General features: G+C 40.1%; 1 protein-coding gene across 5 annotated transcripts in view; it reads left to right on the top strand.

Annotated features, from left to right (window-relative positions):
- The first annotated feature begins 2,794 nt into the window (after nucleotides 1-2,794).
- The window catches only part of HIBCH (3-hydroxyisobutyryl-CoA hydrolase), an 85,063-nt gene continuing 69,033 nt past the window's right edge, over nucleotides 2,795-18,824 (top strand). For 4 of the 5 annotated variants that reach the window (XR_013993555.1, XR_013993556.1, XM_081052142.1 and 1 more), the window contains exons 1-2: nucleotides 2,795-2,976; nucleotides 9,653-9,695. Coding sequence is in view for 2 of the 5 variants with exons in the window: in XM_081052142.1 (XP_080908268.1) it covers nucleotides 2,951-2,976; nucleotides 9,653-9,695 (69 nt within the window). In the remaining 3 variants the exon portion in view is untranslated. Of the gene's footprint in view, nucleotides 2,977-6,574; nucleotides 6,776-9,652; nucleotides 9,696-18,824 lie in introns of those variants that run through there. The other variant, XM_081052141.1, reaches the window with a different exon arrangement.

Genomic DNA, 18,824 nt, shown 5'->3' with positions numbered 1-18,824 from the left:
GAAAGAACTGTGAGCAACCCCCTACATTCTCCATGATGTGCTGTGGCCGATACAGTGTGTCTGTCCTTGCCACTTCCCCAAACATCTCATTGGGTTTCCTCCCTCAGATTTGACAGTGCAATAGGCCAGATGTGTGGACTGTTAGAAGAACCAACCAGCGTTGCTTGTTCCTGGGAAAGGAAGGTAGGAGCTCTGTGCTTAGAGCAAGGGATGGAAGACCTTTGTTTTATTTAAGAGAGGAGAAAAGAAGATGGGTCCTAGCGTATGTCCCCCTTTCCCATGAGGACATGACAGAGGCTCTGCTGGAGTTCACTGCTGCTCTGACTCACCTGGGGATGCTGCCTCCATTTCCTCTTTCTGGCAACTAGTGGGTCTGAAGACACAGTGCATGCAAAGCCCAGGTGACTGACTCAAAGGGCGCAGAGCAAAAGGGCCTCTTAGGAAACCATCTCCAAAAACACCAGCAGCAGTACAGCATGCCCTCTCCAACACTTAATGCCACCCCTACACCATTTTTAAGGTTGGTTTATGGCCATTCTTGGAGTTTTATAATGAAAAGTTCTCCAATATTCCACAGTAGTTGAATCCTGCAACGTTCCATCTAGCGTAACAGGGTGAGCTCGATACCTACATGGCCAAAGCCAGGCTGGGGAAGGTCTGGTGACCCATATGCCTCATTCCAGCATTGTCCTTATCACTTCACTACATTGATTTAGGAGGCTCTGGGGCACAAGATACGCAAAAGGGCAGTTTTCCCAGTTGACCCACTCTGGCAAAATCAGCAAAAAATGTCTGCCTTCAACATCAAATTCCATTAGTTTAAGACAGAGTTGGGTGAGGAAAGTGTTGTGAAGATAAACTTCTCAGAGATTAAGAACAGCTACAATCAGAAGACATAGGCTCGGGGTCACTATAGTGACAGGTAGCAGAGCCCTCAAGTTGGATGGTTTATGTGTGTTGTTACAGGGTCTGGGTTTGTCACCTTTCTGTAGTTTCCTTTACAAATCAACTGAGAATTGACCTGTCCCCTACCTCTTTAAATAGTTGTAGGACACTTTTCTCCTGTAATTTTGGTAAACTAGAGAAGGAGGGGCAATAACATACTACACGGGGAGTCATCAAAGTAGTTGTGGTGGCCTCAAGACAGGTGGGCAGGCAGGGATGGCCTGTCTATCCCTTACAGATTAATGGTCTTGGCAGATCTGAGAGCTGCCCACTGGCCAGACTTCTCTCCAGCAGCAAAGCCAGCCTGGGGCTTGCATATCAAACCTGAGGAAGCTTAACAGGACAAAGCTGAGGCTTTCTCCTCCCCAGTGAGTGGACTGCATGTTTACACCAGTGCTTTTTCTGCCCATGTATCTTCAATCTGACAAGGCCTTTGTTTTTTCTTTTGTTTGGTTTTTTTTTTTTTTTTTTAGGCGGAGGCCACCAAGCGGCTACTGCATTACACCTTCTGAGCAACTGGCTGCAGTCTCTTCTGCACCATTTTCTACACCAGACTTGCTTGGAGCACAGGGAGCTCTTTACCCCTGCACATTGACATTCCAACCACCACCAGCCAGAAGTTGCAGCCAACCTTGCTGTGGGGACAGAGTCCCAGAGAGCAGTTTCCAGGCTCTCGGCCTCAAATGGAAAGGTGCTGGCTTGGGTAATAGATGGCCATTAACTATTACTGGTTAGCCATTAGTCACTGATATAACTGCCGTGGCTGAGTTCGCAAGCACGGATTGCAGTTAGCAAGGGGTTGGTTGGTTGGCAGAGACGCAGATGGCAGATTATGGCTAGCAAGTGCAGTTAGCACAGGGGATTGCAGTTAGCAAGTGAGGTTGGCAGGCAGAGAAGAAGACGGCAGGTTGCGGATCATGTGGCTCCTGCTTCCTGTGTTTCTAACCCAGCAGCCGGCGAGAATATAGTGGTATGACTCCCTTATCTATGGCTCCATGAGTGTTCCTTTTTGGCCTCACCATATCCTGCGTTCTTATGCGGGAGCAGGACCAGAGACTCCGCATGACACCCTGCCTGACACTTGCTGATTGTCACAAGCAGGAACTTGGGTCCATTGGTACTGTCAGTGATGGTAAGCCATTTCTGTGAAGAGGAGGAAACTCCTCTCTGCCAATCTGTTTGTGCCTGTGCAAACGGCACTTCAATGGGACCCCATGCACTTGGGAGTCTATGAGCCAATGGGATATTCAAAGCACTTAAACATTTCAGGGGTAGTTTCTCCCTTCATATCCAATTCTGGTGCTTAAGAACAGGAACCCATGCTGATGCCCAAGGGCAAAAAGCCCCATTTCCTTTAAGGAAGGGGGCAGACTGGACCTAGGCTTGTGTTTTTTTTGTTGTTGTTGTTGTTTTTTGCTTTTATTCCACACCTCCCCTTTCTTGTTGGTTTTGTGGTGGGTTTGTTTACAAAAGATATATTCTGTTTAGCCAAACATTAAAAATGGAGAACTTCGTACATGAAAAATAATTTAAAAAAAGGTTAAAGTTCCAGAAGAATTTTTCATGACAACTCCTGCTAATCAAATTAAGCAGGCCAAGCTTAGGCCACTTAACGCTTTTCCTCACAAGGCCTGGAGAAAACATTGTGCTTCCTCCCAACCAGCCCACGTCTGCTCTGTGCCGACAGCCTCAGCCCACCTCTGGCCCCGCCTCCCCGGCCCCGCCTCCCCGGCCCCGCCTCCCCAGGCCGCGCCTCCCAGGCCCCGCCTCCGGCCAGCCCCGGCCAATCCCCCTTCTCCCGTCCTCAACCCTTTCTGTCAAGCAGTTCTCGCCCCGCCCCTCTGCGACGTGTTGCGTCAAGTCCTGTCGTGGGCCGCTCTGGCCGCCTGGAGGACTGTCATCTGTGTCCGGCGGCGCACCGAGGCGGTGGGCGGGTCTGACGCGAGGAGTGAAGAGCCATCTGGGAGCACCGCCCCGGCTGCTTTGGCTTGCAAGTGTTTTCGCGATGAGGTCGTGGGAACTCATGGCGAGGTGAGTGGTGAACGAGCGGGCGGCCTAGTGCAGACTCATCTGCTGTGCTCGCTCGCAGAGGAGAAAAAGGATCAGGAGTGGGGACTTCCTGGCCTTGAAGTTTGGAATCGCCTTGCAGGAGGGGCAGACCTCAGATTTGACACCCGCCCGGGCTGGAGCACCCCCAGCCCTCCTGCGTGACTCACCCTTACTCCTTCTAGCACCTTCTTTGAAGCATCACCTTCGTGTTCTGCCACTCTGGGTCTTGGTCAGCCTTGACCCCGCACGCCTTTCCTTTTGACCCCAGTTTCTTTCCTAACAGTTGAGTATAGTTTGGGGGACACACAGGGTTTCAAGTTGGAGGAATTTCGTGGCATGTTTCGTGCTCATGCTTTGCCAGTGGTTGCACCTGTGCTCATGGTGTGACTTTAGTGTTCAGCTCTGTTGGATGGGATGGTCCCAGTCTTAACACAGCTGTTTGGAAATTCCAGGCTAGTGTTGCGGACACATAACGGGCCTTGGTGGAGTGTGTCTGCAACATTGTGTTTAACTTTTGAAAGTGCTACTGAATGCATCTTGGGCTCAGCGGAGGAAATCTGGGAGCAATCATTTTAGGAAGTTAGGCTACATCAGTCTTGAAGCCTACTGCGTGTCCCCACACATTACCAGGCAGCAGCTGTGACCACATGAAGGGAGAACCATCTTATTTCCTCCACGACTTAAATTCCTGGGTTCTTCAGTCTTTGAGTTTGCCTGGTGGGGAAGGAAGGAGAGTTGTTCCTTTGACTTAAGAATAGTTACTGCTTTAGTCGAGGGTGTCTAGTTGCTTAACATTGTATCCATAGACCTGGTTCTCAATAAATATTTGAACAGAAATGGAAGAATTGCTTTCCTTTTTTAAAAAAAAACAAAAACCTTGAAATTAGTTGTCCCTTTCCCTGTAACCAACTCACAGAGACTTGGTAAATACTAAGAAAATCAGTGCATGTAATCATTGCTGCTGATTTTTTGAAATTTTGAGCAAATTCCAAATTATTTGAGAAACAAATTGGGAGACACTTTCATTAACAAAGTTAACTAGGGAACGAATGTCATTCCCAGAGTTCAGATTGATTTTTTTCCATCCCCACGTTTCAAGGTGCAGACTAGGTCAGTCCTGGAGTAGTTTGGGGGCTTTGATCAGAGATGCCTTTTCCAGGGCCAGCCCTGGGGTGGGTTTTACCCTAGGGAAACACAACCCTGAGCCCAAGGTCATCCAGTCTACAACGTCCTAACCCACAGATCTATTAATAAATAGTATGCCACAGAGAGTGTTTCTGAAAGGAAATAAAACCTCTACCGTGGTTAACATTGTTGGGCAATCCCTCTTGAACTCCAGCCTCCTTGGCTTCCCTGGCCTTTTCTTGATTTCCTTTTACCACCCTCCACTACGCATCTTGCCCTAGTGCCATTTCAGCCCTTGGAAATTTCCTTTGTTCCCAAATAAAGCACCGCTCCAAAGATAACTCTCAAATTTGTATTTCTAACCTTGGTGTATCCTGAACTCGTGCTGGTCAGAACTATCTGAGTGTCTCATTTGCTCCTCAACTGTAAATTTGCACATAAGTGCAACCTTCACTCCGCATCTGCACTTGCAACTTCATGATCCTGTCATTCTTCTAGATACCTAAAGTTATCTGAGTTCTCCCACACTCCCAATCGTTCTCTTCCTGTTGACTCAAATATGAGCAATCTCCTCAAATTTATCATTTTGTTCATATCACTTGTTCATTTTGCAGAAAGTTGATTGGTGGACTTAACTCTTCCCATTTTGAATCTGCACATGACTGCCGGATTAATCCTGCTAAAGTTTCCTTCATTACCTGCCATTCCTTTGTTCAGAAGCTCTCAGAGATGTTTCTGAAATTAAGTAAAATAAAAGTTACCATCCTGGGTTTCAAAGATTTGGCCCCAGTTTACTTCATGAATTCAACAATGCATAATGTTTTGTTCTTGTTTCTGGGATATTGTCCTGTAGCCAACCTGGGCTACTTGATGTTCTTAATTGTCTGAAAGGAGAACAGATAATGAAACAAATATTAAAACAAAAGTAATACTTAGTTACTAACTCTGATAAGAGTCTGAAAGGAAAAGTAGTTATGAGAGAGATGAGAGAGCCAGGTTTAGAAAGGAAGATGGGACCTTCTTTAAAGATCTTTAAGTTGTTAATAGTACTCATTCCCTTCTCTGCTCTGTACTCTGTTTCACTACGTTGTTTTGGTTCTTACTTCTTAAGCTGCCTCTTTTCTCTCTATTTTACTTCTACGTAGTTGTTTCTGAAGGCTCAGTATTTGATTCTCCGTTATGTTTGTTTTTCCGATGCTAGGAGTCACAAACCAAAATGCAGAGAGGCTAAGAAGGAAGCATTGATCCTATTTGGGAGACCACCTCAGGGATACTGTGGATACCTGATCATGGCATTGTACATCAGAAGCTAAACATTAATGAATGCCAACTATAATTTTATATATATAATGTGATGGTTCAGTGTGAGGTCGGAGGGATAGTGGATGGGGGGAGGGGGGTTCACAGTATGAGGGATATAAATGATGAACGTCTAAGTATTACCTTGTTTTGTACACCTGAAACTAATAAATAAATTAATTAATAAAAAAAAAAAAAAAAAAAAAAAAAAAAAAGAAGGAAGCATTGAGTGATGCTGGTGGCATGGCAGCAGTGCTCTGTCTAAAGGAGGTGGCCTCTCAGTTCTAGGCATTGTTGCTATTATAAAATGTAGATCCAGGGTTTCCATCGCTACCAAATTTTCTGGCAAAGCTGGAAAACTGCACTTTAGGTGAAATCTCTTGATTTTTAAATGTTTGTAGTTTTAAAATATTGCTGACCAAACCGAACACATTAGTAGACGCAGGCCGACTTCAGGCCACTAGTTTTTCACTGCAGGTATTTCTCAGTAATTATGCAAGTGCCTTCCTAGCATGTCTTTAGTCCTAACTTTTCTTTCAAGTTTGTCTTTTTTTTCTCCAGTTGATGTTGAATATTTCTATTTAATGTCAGTATAATCTCAAGAAATTAAAAATGAAATTCATACTTTATCCTATAAACCAGCTAGTTTCCTTCTCAACCTTTTCAGTACCTATATTCTCATAGCTATCCTGGCTTGAAATCTGGGAGGTTTTTTTGGCATAATTGTTTTCTTTATCCATTGAGTTTTTACTTCATAGTAACTTTTAATAAAATCATTCCTTTCTGTTTCCACAGCTGCTATTCTTCATTAATTCATGACTGAATTACATGGCCTTGTACTTGATTTTCTGCTCTATTCACATCCTACCTTGCCTATTTCTGCTGCAATAAGCTTCATTAAGGACTGTTTTCATTATATCATCATCTTAAACAGTTCCATGAAAAGTTGTTTAATTATGTGAGCCCATAGGTGTTCTGTTGGATAATTTAAAAAATCTCCTATGATAATGTTCTTATCCTTTTAAGACAGCTGTTTTTAATAATAGCATGTATCACAATCATCTAGAGGATTTGTTAAACACAGATTTCTGGGCCTCCCCCCATAGTTTCTGATTCAGTAAGTCAGGGGTGGGGTCAAGAATTTGCATTTCTAGCTACTCGCTGCCAGGGGATGCTCATATGCTGGTCAAGGAACCAGACTCTGAGAACTGCCCACACAGCCAATTTGACCATAACCTGAAGGAAATAAGCCTGATAAAGTGAATTAGTAAACAAGCAGTAAGTAGCTGAGGTGTGCATGCTCTCTTGCCCTACACCGATGACAGTTTTGGAGCCGATAGGAAGGAAACAAAAGACGGTAAGTCCAGAATTACTTGGGGATTCTGAATATTCAAATACATTTTTGAGATACAAAAGTTAATATGATTTTAAATAACAGCCGAGTATGAATCAGAACAAATAGAAGCAATATGATTATATAGAATCTGGCAAGGAACTTAGTTGTTCTTAGGTGTGTTTTCTGTTTTGTTTTGTAGTAGTTGGTCCAGAGATTTTTGTGACTTATGAATGCTATGCTCAGTGCTTTGCACCTTCCTTTTGTAGGTTTTTGTTAACTTTCTTTGAGTGAAATAAAATCCTGCCTCACAAATAAAACTGGGACTTGAACCGAGGCCTGTGTTGCTTGGTGTACTCGCCATGTTGCGGGCGGTACTTAAACTGTTACATAAAACTTGCCTGCCAGTCTGGCAGCATTGTCTTTAACCTTGAACTGGCACTTGGGTACTGGCCTCATTAAAGCATTCAGGTTATTCTTATCTAAAGAAATTAGTGCTTACATTTTTTGATGCTTAGAAAAACTTCTATAGAGATAAAATTGAAAAATTTAGAAATGGTGCTGCAGGGTGCTGTAGTTCAGATTTTAAAAGTTTATATGACAACTCTGTTTAGAAAACATCCCTAAATAAGCTAGGATCTGTCACTTCAGTCTAATTTTTATAAAATATTGATTGTAAGGATAACTTGTCTACACACTGGTATCATTTGAGGGAGGGTCACACAGAAGACCTATGCTTGTGTCCCACCTCCAGGTTTGATTTAATTAGTCTTGGCTGTGACCTGGGCCTTGGAATGTTTACAAGCATCTCCAGGTGATTGTAATGTGCAGACAAGTTGCGGAATCGCTGGGCTAGGATGAGAATATTTTACTTGTGGCAAGGCACATTCAAAATACTCTAGTCCAGGAATGTGAAGTGTGACTGATTTAAACAGATAGTGATTTTCCCGCCCCCTTTTTTGTAGTGTTGATCCATATGTAAAAGGAAAGTGAGGTAAATTCTGAAAAGTAAGTTGGATTACAAATATTTTTATAAATTCCGTCATCTAAGATGTGGTTAAAAGTGGTAACAATGATCATACTGCTTTTTTTTTTAATGCCTCAGCTAAACTAATGCCCTTCAGACAATCTCAAAGTATCCTTGAAAACTTAATCAGCATATTTGCAGTTCCATCAGGTAGTATATGTATCTACACGTGTACCGTCCTTATCAAGCTGCTGCCGCTACTGATTTGCCCTGTCTCCATGCACCTTACATTTCACTTCTTGTTTCGCATGCACCCGTGTCTTCTAACTTCAGTATTTTTATATGCAGCTCTCTCACTGTGCTGAGTTCATCAGAGGCTAGAGGGATATGTTTTGGGGAACTTCTTAAAAAGGCCCAAAGCACACAGATACACAATTTAATGAGTTTTTACAGTCTGAACATACCCATTTCACTGGCACATGGATCAAAAAACAAGAGAGTACCAGCATCCCAGAAGGCCTCCTCATGCCCTAGGTTACTTTTACTTTCTTACTTAATTTTTGAGTTCTTAAATGTTCTATTCTGAAGTCTGTCGCTCAGTGAACTTTTGCATACTTGTACAGTCCAGTAACCATCATCTGGGTAGAGACAATATCCAACACTCACGGTTGCCTCATGCCCCCACCCTCCACCATTCTGACTTCTGTAATTACTGATCACTTTTGTCAAACTGTGTCATAAGCTTTGTATTCTGAGCCTAACAAACACTTTTAAAACAAATTTAGAAGTATTGTACTCACTGTTTTGTAGTCTGCTTTCTTTTTGTAACTTCTGTCATGACTATTTTCCATATGACATGTATTATTTAAATGTTTCTAAATATTTTTATTGACTGATGTTTCTGTATAGATAGCAGTTTTAAGTACATTCCTATATTGTTAAGTATTTACTTTGTTTCCAGTTTTTCCCTTATATAAGTAATTATTGTGAACATCTTTATAAACGAACCTTGACCATTTCTCTGAGATTTCCTTAACACAAATGCTTGTGGAATTACTAGGTCTAAGGGTATGGTCCTTTTAAAGGTTGTGGAGCTGTATTTCCAGATTGCCTCCTGGAAGGGCAATACCAAATTATATATCTTACAACATCTGTGAATGCCTATTGCATCCTTACCAAATTAAAAAAAAATTAATAGAGTTTATTTTTTAGAGCAGTTTTAGGTTTACAGGAAAATTGAGCAGAAAATTTTGACAAATGTGTAATGATGTATCTCTGCCATTACAATTACACAGACTAGTTTCATTGCCCGAAACATCCCATGTATTCCATCTATTTTTCCCTCTCTCTGACAACCACTGTTTTTTTTCACAGTCTCTATAGTTTTTTACCTTTTTCAGAATGTCCCACAGTTGAATCATACAGTATATAGCCTTTTCAGATTGGCTTCTTTGCTTAGCAGTGTTCGTTTAAATTTCCTCTGTCCTTTTGTGAAATGATAGCTGATTTCTTTTTATTGCCCAGTAGTATTCCATTATATAGATACAACACAGTTTGTTTATCCATTCATCTATTGAAGGACGACCTCTTGGTTATATCTGTGCCTTGGCTATATGAATAAAGCTCCCATAAACATTCATGAGCAGGTTTTATTGTGGATGTTAGTTTTCAACTCATTTGGGTAAGTATCAAGGAGTGCAATTGCTGAATCATGTCGTGAAGTGTGTTTAGTTTTGTAAGACACTGCCAAACTGTCTTACAAAGTGGCCATACCATTTGTTTCTACCAGCAATGAATGAGAGTGAAACCTTTTTAAAAACTTTTTTGTTCCAATATGTCGTAGAGGAGGCTAAAGTAAAAGGGAGTGTAGTATTTATACATTGAAAAATGACCACTGACATTACTGTGTTCATTGAATTCTACATTTGTTTCAGGTTTAATTCATTCAGAAGGACTAATGTCATACTACAACATTTGGTAAGTTTGGACTTTGTTTTTCTGGCATTATTAAAGATGTGTAACTTAAAATGTCATTGTTAGGGAAATAGAGTAATACTGGCAAATGTTGTTGACCTTGGTATACCATGCTTCCTAATTTTATAGTGTCATGACTTGACAAATATAACTTGTAGGAGGTGACATAAGGTTATGAATAAGAGTTTGGATCTTCATATTGGAATGCCTGGGTTCAAATAATGGGTCTACTACTTGCAAATTACTTGGTTCTGTCAGCCTCCTTTCTGACATACAAGTATATAAAATGTGGAGATGGTGTCCACCTTAGAGTGCTTATGAGTAATAAGTAATCTAGCATAATTTTTGGCATATAATAATTTTATACGTTAGCTACTATTGTACTAATAGTTCCCGTTCAGAGCTTAGATGTCCTAGTTCACCAGATAGCAAGGAAGAAATAATTTTTATTCATTTTTTATCTCTCTCCTATAGACCGAATGTTTGTGTCACCCCAAAATTCATGTTGAAATCTATCCCCGAAGTGATGGTAGTCGGAGGTGGGGTGGGGCCTTTGGGAAGTGATTAGGTCAGGAGGGTGGAGCTCTCATGAGTGGTATCAGTGCCCTTATGAAACAGACTCTAGAGCGTTTCCTCACCTCCACCGCCTGGTGAAGGAGGACACAGTGTGAGGACAGCCATCTACGAACCGGGAAATGGGACCTCACCACACACCGAATCTATAGGAGCCTTTATTTTAGATTTTCCAACCTCTAGAACTCTGAGAAGTAAATGTTTTGTTGTATAAACCACCCAGTCTGTGGTATTTTTGTTATAGCAGCCCTTATGTATCCTCCTACAGCCCGACACGTATCTTGCATATAAAAATGACAAGTTACTCTGGTATTGTACTTAACTGTATTCCAGGTGCTATTCTAAGGACTTGATGTGTATTAGCTCAGTTGATTCTCTTTATAGTCCTATGGAGGAGTTTCCACAAGTCTGTTATCTGCAGTTCTGCAACTTCAAAACCAAAAGTTTGTAGTTAGTTTTTAGTAAATGCTTTGGTGGCAAAATATGACTTGAATGTACTTGAAGCTTTTCTTGTCTTTATCCTAACTAGTGCAAATATTCATGGTTTGGTGGGGACGTGTTAAAGCATTTGACTGACCCAGACTCCACAAATGAAGATTGGCCTATCCCTCCTTACCCTTATTAATGTTAGTCAGCTAATATACATGGGAGTGGAGGAGTTTCCTGGAAAAAGAACTCAGAACAATGTCAGTGATTCATATTTTGACATGCACACAGGTGGAATGGACATGACAGAATCCTTGTCCCTGGGGCTGTCGTGTCCTGGGCATAGGCCGCAGTGAGAGAAGAAGGTAACCAGACTTCGCAGGGTCTGTAGGCTGAATGGTTCTAGGCCACGAGGTTGGCTTTTCCACGTGCGTCAGAGACAGAGAGGCTGCACCCCACGCATTCCTGTGACCCTTCTAAGAGAGCCCATAGAGAGAGGGAGAAGGCTTTTTATTTCATGTCGGATGGGAAAATGCCACTGACGGCAGTCTGTAGTGAACATAACTGAGAAGTGAACAGGGCAGGGAGACAGATTTGTTGGAGAGATTTATTGGGGAAAAAAATTTTTTTTAACAAGTTGAGTTAGGGATACCATGTGGTTAACTCCTGTGATAAGAAAATCCTGTGTAGCAGGCAGGCATTTACTTAGAATAAGTCATGGGCCTCTAGAGCATACAGAGAGAGATGAGACGGAGGCTTTTGTTTTGCAGGCCTCCACTGCCTTCTTCCACTGTAGCGTGGGACTCACCCAGAGCCCTGCGCTGCCAGCTTTGAAGCCCTTCCTTACTTGCCTGCAGATTTAGCCTTTCGTTCTGTATGGAAAATGAGGGAAAAGGATTTAGCTGTGTCTGCAGTTTCTCTTTCCCAGCCAGCACCACGCAGGGAGCTTTTGCCACTGTTCCCTGGGAGAGCCTGATTAGATTTCAGGAGGAAAAGGCAGCCAGGGTGGGAACTTTCCATGACTGGGACTCCCAGGAGCTTCATACTATCACATTTGCCCATACTTGTTCTCTAGCGAGTCATCAAAAATTCTACTTAATCTTCTGAAGGCTTCCGCCTGGGTATGTAAATACGCTGGTCCTTTGTCTCCCTGAAGGCACCTGTCTCTGCAGATTTTACGAGAGCTGTTTGCCCTGTGACAGTTTTCTGATTGAGTTCACTAAAAGTCATTAATTTACCATCTTTTCAGCATTTTTTCTTTTTCCTTCTTTCTTTCTTTCTTGTTTTGTATAAAGTCAGGAGGAGCATCTTTTCAACTTTCAACATCTCTGAGCTGAGACTAAATAATAGAGTTTTAAATATAGCCTCTAGTATTAGGTGATAATTTATGTAAAGTTGTTCAGTGAAAACAGTCATGAAACTTTTTTGTTTTTGGCTGACAAATCTGACTTGGTTCAAGCAAAAAAGAAATGTGTGGAGAGAGATCAAAGTTTATTAACACAGAGATACCTCGTTTTATTGAGCTTTGCTTTGTTTCACAGATATTACATTTTTTACAAATTTAAGGTTTATAGCAATCCTGTGTTGAGCAAGTCCATCAGCGCCAATTTTTTCCAGCAGCATTTGTTCACTTCTTGTCTCTATGTCAAATTTGGGTAATTCTCGCAGTTTTCAACTTTTTGTTATTATATTTGTTAATGGTGGTCTGTGATCAGTGATCTTTGATGTTACCATTGTAATTGTTTGGGGGCACCACGAAGTGTACCCATATAAGGTGGAGAACTTGATAAATGTTCTGTGTTCTGACTGCTCCACCAACTGGCCATTCCTGTTCTCTTTCCCTTTTCCTCGGCCTCCCTATTCCCTGAGGCACAACAATATTGAAATTAGGCAGGTTAATAACCCTACAGTGGCCTCTAAATGTTCAAATGGAAGGAAGAGTCGCACATCTCTCACTTTGAATTAAAAGCTAAAAATGATTAAGCTCAGTGAGGAAGGCCTGGTGAAAGCCGAGACAGGCCAAAAGCTAGGCCTCTTGTGCCAAACAGCCCACGGGGTGAATGTGAAGGAAGAGTTCTTGAAGGCAATTAAAAGTGCTACTCCAGTGAACACTTAGTGATAAGAAAGTGATACAGCCTTATCACTGATATGGAAAAAGTTTTAATGGTCTAGATAGAAGATCAAACCAGCCACAATATCCCCTTAACCCAAAGCCTAACCAATGCAAGGCTCTAATTGTCTTCAATTCTGTGAAGGCCTAGAAAGGCCTAGCTTCTTCTGCAGAAGAAGCTGCAGAAGATAAGTTTATAGCCAGTAGAAGTTGATTCATGAGGTTTAAGGAAAGAAGCCGTCTCCATCACATAAAAGTGCAAGGTGAAGCAGCAAGTTATCTGCAAGATCTAGCTAGGATAATTAATGAAGTTGGTTACACTAAACAAGAGATTTTCAATGTAGATGAAATAGCCTTATACTGTATTGGAAGATGTTATCTAAGAGTTTCATAGCTAGAGGGGAGAAGTCAATGTCTGGCTTCAAAGCCTCAGAGGACAGGCTGACTCTCTTGTTAGGGACTAATGTAGCTGGTGACTTTATGTTGAAGCCAGTACTATTTACCATTCCAAAAATCCTAGGGCCCTAAGAATTATGCTAAATCTACTCTGCCTGTGTTCTATAAATGGAACAACAAAGCCTGGATGACAGCATATCTGTTTACAACACGGTTTACTGAATATTTTAAGCCCACTTTGAGACCTACTTCTCAGAAGAAAGGATTCCTTTTAAAATATTACTGCTCATTGACAATCAACCTAGTCACCCAATGAGATTAATGTTGTTTTCCTGCCTGCTAACACAATATCCATTCTGCTTTTCATAGATCAAGGAGTAATTTCAATTTTGAAGTCTTATTGTTTAAGAAATACATTTCATAAAGCTATAGCTGCCATAGATAGTGATTCATCGGATGGATCTGGGCGAAGTAAATTGAAAACCTTTTGGAAAAGATTCACCATCCTAGATGCCAATAACATTTGTGATTCATGGGAAGAGATCAACATATCAACATTAGCAAGAGTTTGGAAGAAGTTGATTCCAACCCACGTGACTTTGAGTGGTTCACGACTTCAGTGGAGGAAGTAATTGCAGGTGTGGTGGAAATAGCAAGAGAACTAGAAGTGGAGCCTGCAGATGTGACTGAATTGCTGTAACCTCATAAAACTTTAATGGATGAAGGTTGCTTCTTATGGGTGGGCAAAGAAAGTGGCTTCTTGATGGAATCTACTTCGGGTGGGGATGCTGCGAAGATTCTTGAAATGACAACATAGGATTTAGAGTATTACATACACTTAATTGATAAAGCGGCAGCAGGGTTTGAGAGGATTGACTCCAATTTTGAAAGAAGTTCTGTAGATAAAATGCTGTCAAAAGCATCACATGCTACAGAGAGATCATTCATGAAAGGAAGAGTCATTCGATGTGGCTAACTTCATCGTTGTCCTGTTTTAGGAAATTGCCACAGCCACCCTAACCTTCAGCAGCCACCACCCTGATCAGTGGCCATCAGCACTGAGGCAAGTCCCTCCACCAGCAAAAGGATAACTGCTTGCTGAAGGCTGAGTTGATGGGTAGCATTTTTTAGCAATAAAGTCTTTTCAAATTAAGTGTAAACTTTTTTTAGACATCATGCTATTGCACACTTGATGGACTACAATACAGCGTAAATATATGTAACTTTTATGTGCACCGGAAAATCAAACAATTTGTCTGACTTGCTTTAATGTGATATTCCCTTTATTGTGGTGGTCTGGAACCAAACCTGCAGTATCTCCAAGGTGTGTGCGGGTACTTGTCTGTAACATGTTTGTATAACATGAAAACTTTTTTTCTGTATCATTTAAAAATTTTAACTGATGTAGGTATCTGAAACATTTAGCTTTTTTAGTCTATCATCTTTCTTCCTATATGAGTTAGGGTTTAATCAGGGAAGTAGAACCACTATGAGTATTGAAGGGGAGCAGAATATGCCACCCAAAATGTGCCACGTGTGTTATTTTGAGCTAAAGGCAATCAAGACCTATTTGATTCAGGAAAATCTTTTTACCTCCCCCTAACTACCTAAAAGAAATTAGAAAGGGGGTCCCTCAGGAAGAGAGCTATTACCACAGATAACTTTTCCCAGTTTGAGAGACTTATCTGTGTGACAGGGCTTGCATTTGTTTACCAAACATTGCTCTTCTTTCTTTCCTCCCCTTTGGAGTCCTAGAGCCCTACCCTTTCTTTAGCTCAGGATGGTATATAAGCTTCAATTGTCTGACTGCCTTTTGGTCTCATATCTTTGTGTGGCCCCTGTACATACAAAATTAAATTTGTTTTTCTCCTGTTAATCTGATTAATCTTTTTATTACAAGGGATCTCACCCAAGAACCTAGAAGGGTAGAGGGAAAATTATTTTTCTTTAACAGTATTGTGGAATAAAAGATACATTGTGAGAATAAGATCTTCCACAGTACTGACAAAAGCTGGTCTAGAGGAGTTGGAGGATCAGGAAAGTTACTCGTCGTCCATCCTCCTCACCTATGGGCACTATTGGAAGCAACTCTGAGAAGCCCAGCAGCTGCTGGAGTAGGACTGTGAAGAACCGGGGATGGTGAAGTCTGCAGAAGGCTGTGTCTGCGGGTGAGCTGGCAAGAAGAAGAACTGGACCGGGGCAGGAGAGCGGAACAACGAGAGCGGAACTCGTCAGCACCTTCAGAGTAACGGCTGCTGTTCTACTTCTCTTTCCAAAGTTCAAAATTTCTCTTTTGACCAACTAACTCATAACCATTCAGAGAAGGGAGTTCCAGGAAATACAGTTGCCGCGTTCCCAGGTGTTTACAGTCCGAGATGACCACAGCTCACACACTCTGGCCATGGCTGGCTCTTTGCTGTACTTTTTTCTTAGCACACTATTTATTTGTAGGCTTCATTTTGGCTGTAATTTATGGCACTACCTAGGCTGGCACTGCACCTATGGGACACGGGGAGCTTCAGATTTGATCCTATAGCCTTGGAATGGATTTGAGTGATACTGAGATAGATAATACCATTTCTGCGTCTTTCAAATGTTTCCTGTATTTATGTAACTGAAAAAGTCATAACTGATACTACCCATGTGTAGAGATGTCCATTGATTGAGCTAGAACTTATCTGTTAAGTTCTATAAACGAGAAATTTTAATAGTGTTTTAGCTGTCCATTTCAACAGGGACCAGAAACATTATCCAGAACTAATGAGTGGGTGTTCACTTTTAACCTAATTTTCTTAGCAATGTTAATCCTTTCTCCAAGTCATTTAAAGGTTATATTTTAAACCTAATCAATATTCCAAAACTATATTTCTGAAAAAATTGTATAATGACCAAGGTTGGTGGATTGTGTAATTTTAAAAACAACATTAAAATTATTTAAAAATTCTGTGAAAGATCACTGTAAAAAATTTAGAAATAACACATAGTACAATGGAGAAAATTAAAATAACCAATAATCCTACCCAAGTCTAATCACTTAACATTTTGGTATGTTTCTTCCTGATTTTTATCTTGTGTATGTTAGCTGTTTTTGACCCTTCTTTTTCAATTAGCATCATAGTATGAAACTTTATGTATACCATTAAATATTCAAATACGTTTGCCAATAACTGTACATATGAGTATCATAAATTAAATCATGAGCATCGTAAATCAAGTGTTGTGTGTTTTTGATATTATAAATAATTGTGGCAAACATCCTTTTTTCCCTTTTCTTTGAGACATTCTTTAGTAAACCAAATATTCATTGTGTTTAAGGTAGAAAATTTGAAAAGTATATATATGAAAAGGTGATCCCAAATCATTGTTTATAATTAGATGTACATATAGCTATTTTTTTCCTGTGTGTATATTTTAACACACAGTATACTGTAATGTAAATATTTCACTAGATTTCCGCTTATTTCTTGAGTATAAATTTCTAAAGTAGAATTATTTCTTCAATGTAAGAATATTTAAAAGACTCTTCATACACATTTCCAAGTTGCTTTCTATTTACACTTTCCTCTGTAAATGCTTTCATTTTTAAAGGTTATTCATTATGTGGCTGCAGTTGTATTTGTTGATATAAATTTTAGTTCCCTGTATCCTGGATTATATCTGTATTTAGATCTATTCTCCTTTAGCTGGTCAGTAAACTTGGTTCACGTATATATTCAACATTACAGAAAATGAAACAACAATTGGAAGCCTGGGTTCTTTTGTGATTTTTGTGTATAGTTTTCTTTTGCCACACATTTTTCTTTAGTATCAATAAATTAAGGAAATGAAAAACATATTTTTCTGTCATATAGCTCAGTGTCTTTTAAACCTAATATAGCACCTTAAAACAATTATTTAAAATATTGTTTTCAATAGGTAGTAAAAACACATGGTACAAAATTCAAAAAGTTCAAAGGGCCATACAGCAAAAAGTCTTCACTTTCCTGTCTCTCAGATGTTCAGTTCTCTTTCCTGGAAGCAACCATTTTAGTAACGTCTTGTGTATCCATCTAGAGATACACTCTTTATATAAATTTATATACATCTACACCGTGGGTGGTAACGTCTTGTGTATCCATCTAGAGATACACTCTTTATATAAATTTGTATACATCTACACCGTGGGTGGGTAGCATAGTAAACACTCTGCACTTGAGATTGTTCCATAACAGTGTATTCTTTTATAAAGGCCTCATAGCACGCATTTGTGAGTGGCTATAATTTAACTAGTCTTGCACTGATTATGTCCAGTCTCGCCAATATAAATGACGCTGCAGTGACTGTCCTTCTGTGCATTTCAGTTTGATTGTATGTGAGTACATATGTAGGGTAAATTTTGGGAACAAGAATTACTGTGTCAGCATGTGTTGTCAGATTTTTCCTAGGCTCTGTGGTAGCTTATGTTCCCACAGTATGTCTGTTTCCTCACACTTTAGACATGACAGGATATCAAACTTTTTGATATTTGTCAATTTGGTTAAAAAACTGTATCTTAGTTATAGTCTTAATTTGAATTGAAAAGGTGCAACCTTTTCTGTTAACAGCCCTCTTCCTGTAACCTTTTTAAGTGAATATAAATTAAAATTTTTATCTGATAATGAATTTTAATAAAAATTAACTCCAACATTAAATATGCAACATGATTTTATAAAGAAGGATTTAAACATTTTGTAAAGATGTTGTTTAATGCTGTCAAAATAGGGACTTCTGAGTTTATTAGCTTTTAGTTAATAAATGCGCATTCTCCAGGTAAAAGTTTCTAGTTTAAGCTGACTTTCAATTTTGTATTGCACATTGTTCCCAGGTGCGGTTTAAGCATTGTCCTTAAAGGAATGTACTAAGCATGGTGGTGCCATGTGCCTTGTTAGCTGTGTATAGCAGAGACCTGAGAAATTGCTATGTAGTTTAAAACGTGTTCCCTCCAGGTGTTAGGTTAGTACTGTATATTACATGAGCAGTGAGATCTGATGATTAAATTATGGTGTGGAGGCCATAAGAATATAGGCAAGTTCTTCACAACTGTATGACACGTAAGTCTGTTTTTTTGTTTTTGTTTTAACTTCTTTTTTTAAAATTAAAGTTTATTGGGGTGACAATCATTAGTAAAGTTACATAGATTTCAGGTGTACAATTCTGTAACACATTATCTATATCTCACGTGTGTTCACCACCCAGAGTCAGTCAGTTCTCTTTCCATCACCATATAATAGAAGGTCTGTCATTTTATAAGCTAGCCTCAAACTACTTATTCTTCCTATTTTCCCATCCCTCATTTCTTCAACCAGTTTTTATTCTGCTCATGTTTAATATCTTAATATTTTCAAATATTCATTGTTCTGTACTACTCTGGCATGTACTACTCTGTAGGATTCTCATCCCCCTTTTTATTGGCATACATGAAGGCACAGCTCAAATACCACCTTTTTTTTTTTTTCAAGTTGTCAGTAGCTTCTATAGTGAATGATTTGCCCTCTCTATTCATCTTTGCTTTCTAAGCACCTTACATATTGCTTGGCATACAGTAATGCATTAAAAGATTTAAGAGTGTTTTATAATCCAAGTAATTCTAGGGCTGCATTCTATTTTAA

The sequence above is a fragment of the Rhinolophus hipposideros genome (assembly GCF_964194185.1).
Source record: "Rhinolophus hipposideros genome assembly, chromosome: 6".
Lineage (NCBI taxonomy): Eukaryota > Metazoa > Chordata > Mammalia > Chiroptera > Rhinolophidae > Rhinolophus > Rhinolophus hipposideros.
This window is presented reverse-complemented; position numbering and strand designations above follow the sequence as displayed.